The sequence below is a fragment of the Aristolochia californica genome, unplaced genomic scaffold (genome assembly GCF_029961685.1).
Source record: "Aristolochia californica isolate CCGP_79_NKW_82.1479 unplaced genomic scaffold, dmAriCali1.0.hap1 SCAF_13, whole genome shotgun sequence".
NCBI lineage: Eukaryota > Viridiplantae > Streptophyta > Magnoliopsida > Piperales > Aristolochiaceae > Aristolochia > Aristolochia californica.
Genome location: NW_027181804.1, coordinates 8,988,402 through 8,994,464, shown reverse-complemented (window position 1 = coordinate 8,994,464; position 6,063 = coordinate 8,988,402). Strand labels below are relative to the sequence as shown.

The 6,063-nt window shown below is 40.1% G+C and overlaps 1 protein-coding gene across 1 annotated transcript; it reads right to left on the bottom strand.

Annotated features, from left to right (window-relative positions):
- Positions 1-1,400: 1,400 nt before the first annotated feature.
- LOC137948967 (non-specific lipid transfer protein GPI-anchored 9-like) lies at positions 1,401-3,287 on the bottom strand. Its single transcript, XM_068795204.1, has 3 exons — positions 2,900-3,287; positions 2,422-2,460; positions 1,401-1,698 (listed from the first exon to the last, which is right to left on the bottom strand). The coding sequence occupies exons 1-3, from the start codon at positions 3,204-3,206 to the stop codon at positions 1,595-1,597; spliced, it is 450 nt and encodes a 149-aa protein (XP_068651305.1). The 5' UTR covers positions 3,207-3,287; the 3' UTR covers positions 1,401-1,594.
- Positions 3,288-6,063: the final 2,776 nt, after the last annotated feature.

The window sequence follows — 6,063 nt, the reverse complement described above, 5'->3', positions numbered from 1 at the left end:
ACAACATGGCAGCGCGCCCCGCTGCAGTGAACAGGCGTTGCTTTTGTCCAACGGGCATGGCAGCTTGCCCGCTGCAGTAAACGAGCGCTGCAGCCCACTTAATGGGCGCTGCAGTGCACCCTACTATCACCCGCCTAGCTGCAGCGGATGTCCTTCGTCGCATCTCCCCTTTTCTCTCTACGAACGTCACTGTAGCGTCCGACGCTGCGAACGTTGTAGCGCAAGCTTTTTTCGTCGCCCCTTTCTTCCCGCCGGACATTGCTGCAATGTTTCCCAGCGGACGTTGCAGCCATGCGCAAAGAGGGTGGAGATGAGGATATTCGAGGACTTCCACCAGTGGCCTCGGACTTCGCTGCAGCGTGGGCCTCCACCATTAGATGTCGCCCTCCATCTTCCAAAGGCGACAAAGGTCGATGCACAACGAGAAAAAACAAACAAACCGAGTTCCGTGGAGAAGTATGCAGAGCGCCGGTGCTCTGGATCTCGATTTCCACCAAATTAATCCAAAAAATCCTAATAATCTAACAGTAATGTACCGCTTTGATACCACTTGTTAGAAAACTTAATCTTAAATCTTAATCCAGAATTTACATCACGCCAAAATATTAAGATTGGAATACATACCTGGATCCATTCCGAAAATTCGTCTTTCTGTTGCAGAATCACTATGACGAACGATAAGAATGGATAATTGGTTTTGTGATCTTCCTCAACTAAATCTCCTTATTCCTCAATGAGACCTTTTTTTCTCTTCCAAATGGAGAGAAGAGAAATTGTGTATGATTTAGTATATTGGGGACCATAACTATAATGTGTCTCCTTATATAGGGTTCCCATAATTCCCTATAGTATCTACTCAATTGGCTCATATTCATGACCCATATTCCTTAATGGGCTTAACAAAATTAAACCACTTAATTCAGCTCATTCTATAAAAAATAGAAAATATAATTATATAATAAATATGTTACCCAAATTAGAATAAAAAACGTGAATTTCCTAACAAGAAAGTATTCTTTATATTCTTGAGAGAAAAATGAGAAAAAATCCTCCGTTCTACCAATCTGGTTCAAGTAGTTAAAAAAAATCTTACACATCTTAGTATTATGTAAGGCTAAGTGGGCCAAACATTATATCTAGTGGAGGAATAACTATGTATTCTAAGCGTTAGATCTCATTCGAAGACTGTCCATAGAGTTCATTATTATTTTTCCAACAACCTTTTGGACACATATTTATGGGGTTCACGTCCTTATTGGAATTTGATAAGACAGTGAGGACAGAGCCCCGGTCCAGAGGCACTTCACACTCGAATTTGAAACGATAATCAGGACAAATTATGTCTAACATTCACGTGTTAATGTTCTTTGCGTGTTTGTGCATCTTGGAGAAGTCTACAATTTTTACCAAACCTATGTCAAACATTTACCATGATGCCATTCAAAGTTTTGGGGCCAATTATTACAAGTTCACACCGAGTAAATCCAACAAAAAGAAGAGTATTAGTCACCACTACTGTCCTTCATAAAATCAAATCGCAGTGACATAACCTCTCTGCTCATCCCAATCCTCAATACCATCAAATTCCTTCTCTCTATGCGCGAATCACCGTCGATGCCCACAACAGCACCACTCCCGTCAAAGTCGAAGCACCTGCAACTCCTACTCTTCCTGCCTTGTTCTCCCCTCCCGGCGTACCTGAACAGTGAGCAATTCTCAATTAGCAAACCAAGTGGAAATTGTAAATGCGGCGTCACCGCCATTGGAAGAATTGGTTTCTTCATCTGGGTTGAGATTCGAGACGGTGGAAGTTCCAACTGCTCCGAATGACAAAAATAGGTGACCCGTGGCGTCATCACAGACCTGGTTTTGTTATCCCGGTGACACGGCTGTACCAGACGCATTTAATTCCATTGCCTGTACCGATGGTTCTATTAAATGAACGTCAATGGCACTTTCGGTAGGAACTATAAGGTGATGAGGACACATCATTCCCAGGGGGGACGTTACGATAGAACACAATGGAGACATGGGTGGTCTGGAAACTGAGATTTTTTAGGCAGTTACGGGCAAGTTCGGGCGTCTTTTGGAGAAACACTCCTGTTCTCGTCCAACAGTTTCGTTCAATTTTCAAATAAATTAGCGGAATTGACAGTGATAAGGATTTTTTTAAGACAAGAAAGCTTCTATTCTTTTGATTTGATAGTTCCTTCGATGATCAGAACGATGTTTGCGGGGCTTTCGTGGATTTTGAGTTTATAGGCGAAAGGAAGAAGAACACTGGAAAGAAAAGAAGAGGTAGACAGAGAGACCCAGAATCTTCGAGAAGTTTCAGCTTGAACGTAAAACCAAGAAACCCAATAAATGATTCACACAAGCAAGTTCTGTAAATAATGAAGAGTGCAAGAGAAAGGTTCATACTCGGAGGATGAACACCGCCGGTTGGAGCTGGAGCAGAGGCTGTGAACCAGAGAGTTACAATAATCAGCTAAAAATGAATTAAATTTCATGTTTGATCTTTCCTGAAATGCCAAAACAAACAAGAAAATTTAAAAAATAAAATAAGAAGAAAAAAAAGAAAAAACCCAAGATCTCTGCTGATAAAAAAACTACAAACAAGAGAAAAGTTTCTAAAGGAAAAAAAGAGAAAGAAACTCTCCTCTCCTTAACCGAAGAATCAAATTCCCACTTTTTAAAAAGTAACAACAGAGCGTACGCAAAATGCCCAAGATTTCAACCGATCAAAAACAACAAAAGAAAAAGAAACCAACTTCTCCTCTCCTTCACAGTAGAATCATCAAATTCCCTCACTAAATAACCAAAAAACAAAACGTACGAAAAATGCCTAACATTTCAACCGATTAAAAAACCACAACCAAGTCGAGATCTCTTCCCATACCAGTTTTACAAGCGCCGATGCCATCAGTAATCCCACAGTGCTTCGGCAACTCAAGCGCCTGAGTAATATTGATATTGAACGCCTTAAAAAGTTCGGACTGCCGGAAGAGGTTGCAGAGGCATGCCAGATCATTCTTTACGGCATCACGCATCGGACCGCAGCATGAGCTCGGCGGCGAGGTGGAGTTGAGGAAATCCTGGCACGGAATGAGCTTCGACGCACACTCCGGCATCTGCTGGCCCCAGGCGCCGGTAGCCAACGCCGCCATTAAAGCCACCACGATCAAATTCTTTAAGAAAGACTTCATGTTTTTCTCTCTTTCACCCTCTCTTTAGTGGCTTCTGCAAGTGAAAGCTAGTTTCCGGAATTTCGCCCTTCAGCGGGCGCTCCCGGAATTTATAGAGACGACGGAGCAGAGGATTAGCTGCATAATTTAATAATATTAAGTGTAAAGACTGTTGACTACAGTTGCCTTTAAATTTATGACCGTTGTGTCCAGCTAGCTTCTTCCACATGGAACACTTCATTCATCTTTTTATCATCGACGGAGTCAAAATTAAGATTCAAAATGAGTGCCCACAGACTCTGACGTGTTCTTCCTTTGAATTTTCCGGTTTCTTTCCTGGGCATTCAGATGAGAAATCGTGTAAACAAGGCAAGTGCCGTCTGCGATTTTCTTCCAACATCCACTATAACTATCTGGTTTGCCGAGTGAAGATGCTTATTCATATTCTTATTGTCAAGAGTTGATTGTCATTCTTTGATGACATTGATTGCCTTAATGTTGATATCAATCAGAGATAAGTTGATAAATTGACAATTTGGTTGCAACTCAGAATTCAACAAGGGATTGCCTTAGGATTGAGTGAGCAGTGGAGCTATTTCCTAGGGACTCTGTCCGTGGGTGAAACCTGGAAGAAATTGCAAAGTAGCTGTCAGCATTGTTTTGAGGATTTGATGATCTCATCTGGGTTTATTGATTAATACTCTTCGTCTTTGAGCAAAATCCCTGAACTGCTGTGTGGAATGGGCACTTGAGGCATTCAGTACTCTCCTCCTTGTCGAGATTGATTAGTTTTTTTATCTGACAGACGTCCAAATACCTCGTTCACAAGAAAACCCATCTTGATGGCGATTGTTATCCGAAAGAGAAGAAACCCACCATCTAGAAGATGAGGCGGAGAGAATTGATCAAACATCGTAGACCAGTTTTGGTACAGTATTTGCTTAGACATCTTAGTAACAATTACTTTTGTCTTGCAGTCTACCTGTTCGATAAATTAACCCACAGAGCAAACAAACGAGGATTTTTAAAATTAAGTGGAGTTTCAGGCTTCTTGTGAATGTGACGCAGAATTTTCTTGGGGATATATCTTTCTATGATGCGGAGAGCGCTGGGTCCCTTGGGGAAATTCCGCTTTCCGCCGTCTGCATCCGGCGCTGGACGCCGCTTTCGACGCGGGCGGTGCGTTCAAAACCTCAAAAAGGGGTCTCGTTCACATGGGCGCCTGTCCCCGCAGTCACGGGCGTTAATCATCCGCCCTCGCGTGATTCTCAACCCAGATAATGGCGTCAATCTAGCAATTGGGAGGTCCCTACAGCTTGACGAAGAGACGTCATGCCGTCAATCTGATCGGAACCCTTGATTATTCAGATGTCTGGAAATTGAAATCTTCCCGGTCAAAGACTGTCGATTGATTTAGTGTTTAGTGGTTTTCACATGGGGGATTCAGAAAGGCAGGGAGCTGCTCCTCCAAGCTAATGATTAGAGAAAGCAGATGGCCACTACTCGTCACGTTTAACTGAGAGATACGATCGTCCTGTAGGCTTTGCAGCTTCTTTAATCGATGAGACCAAGATATGATTCCTCCACGTGCTTTCTTCTATAATTGCTGGAGAAGGGCTGCCCTGCATGGTGAGAGGCTGCTCTTCTCTCTTTTTTTTTTGAGAGAGAGAGCTTGAGAGCTTTACTTATGAGGGTTCATCTTTAAGCTTACAAAAAGGGTGTGAACTGGATTACATGTCGATAAAAAGGGAAAGAGTGATGGAAGTTGCTGGGCGAGGCGTTGGAGGTGGTAGTGGGGAGGCGAGGGGACGCATATGTGTTTTCCACTTGTTTCCCTGTAATGAATAATGATGAGGACTGGGTGGTGAGTGTGGTGTGGTGGGTGGCGTGGCTGCTGGATTGGAGTGATTGACTAGGGCCGAAAGGTTAGAGAGGAGGAAGGGAGATTTTGTCGAACAAATTGACTCCTGCTGCTTTCTTTCAGAAAAAAAAGCAAGCGTAAAAGTGCATACATAAGCGTAAAAGTACAACAAAATATAGGTAGATTGTGACCGTTTTAACTCAGATAGGTCTTTTCTTTCGGCCATGGCTTAATAATTTTTTTTTTTACATTTGTGCCATCATAAACATAAACAGCTACAAAATAAAGAGGGTCAGTCCACCTTGAAAACCTTAAAAACAGTGAGAATGATAATTTAAGTGAATTATGTTTTTTTGTGTTAGTGTTATCAATAAAATTACAGTGTAAAATACTTTCTTATGTTAGTATACACATGAAAAGTTTAGTAGAAAGTGAAGAATGAGCTTATTTATAAAATACTCAGTAAATTTAACTTTATTAAGATAGTTTTATTTAATTTTTAATTAAAAAATCAGATAAAAATAAAATTAATTAAATATAAAAAATAATATACCTAAACAAACATGGTTACTTTTATAATGTCCAAATTACCACTCTTAAATTAATTATTTAATATATTGTTAAAACTCCTTGATATAATAAATAAATAAGGTATTTTATTAATAAAATAAGATAAATATTTGTTTAGTCTAAATTAATAAAATAATTACAAATTATTAATTTAACTAATTATAAAAAATAGAATACTTAAACAAAAATGTTTACCCTAGATAGTTGATCATATTCTTATTTTTATAATATCTTAATTATCACTCTTAAATTAGTAATCTAATATAATACTAAAAGTCATAAATATACTAAACCAATAAATAAGATATTCTGTTAATAAGAAATAAGTATTTCCATTAAAATTCATTAATAAAAATCCACCTGCGAGCGTTGAAGAGAAAAATCTAGGCGTCGTTAGCGAAAAAATCCAGGCATCGTGGGCGAGAAAAATCTATCGACGAGTGTCGA

What these genes read in the sequence shown, in the direction of transcription:
- LOC137948967 (XM_068795204.1), bottom strand. Translation starts at nt 3,206, where the DNA reads ATGAAGTCTTTCTTAAAGAATTTGATCGTGGTGGCTTTAATGGCGGCG. An exon ending in CATCGGCGCTTGTAAAACTG is followed by an intron (nt 2,461 to 2,899) that starts GTATGGGAAGAG and finishes TCTGGTTCACAG; the next exon opens with CCTCTGCTCCAGCTCCAACC. An exon ending in CGGCGGTGTTCATCCTCCGA is followed by an intron (nt 1,699 to 2,421) that starts GTATGAACCTTT and finishes CTCACTGTTCAG; the next exon opens with GTACGCCGGGAGGGGAGAAC.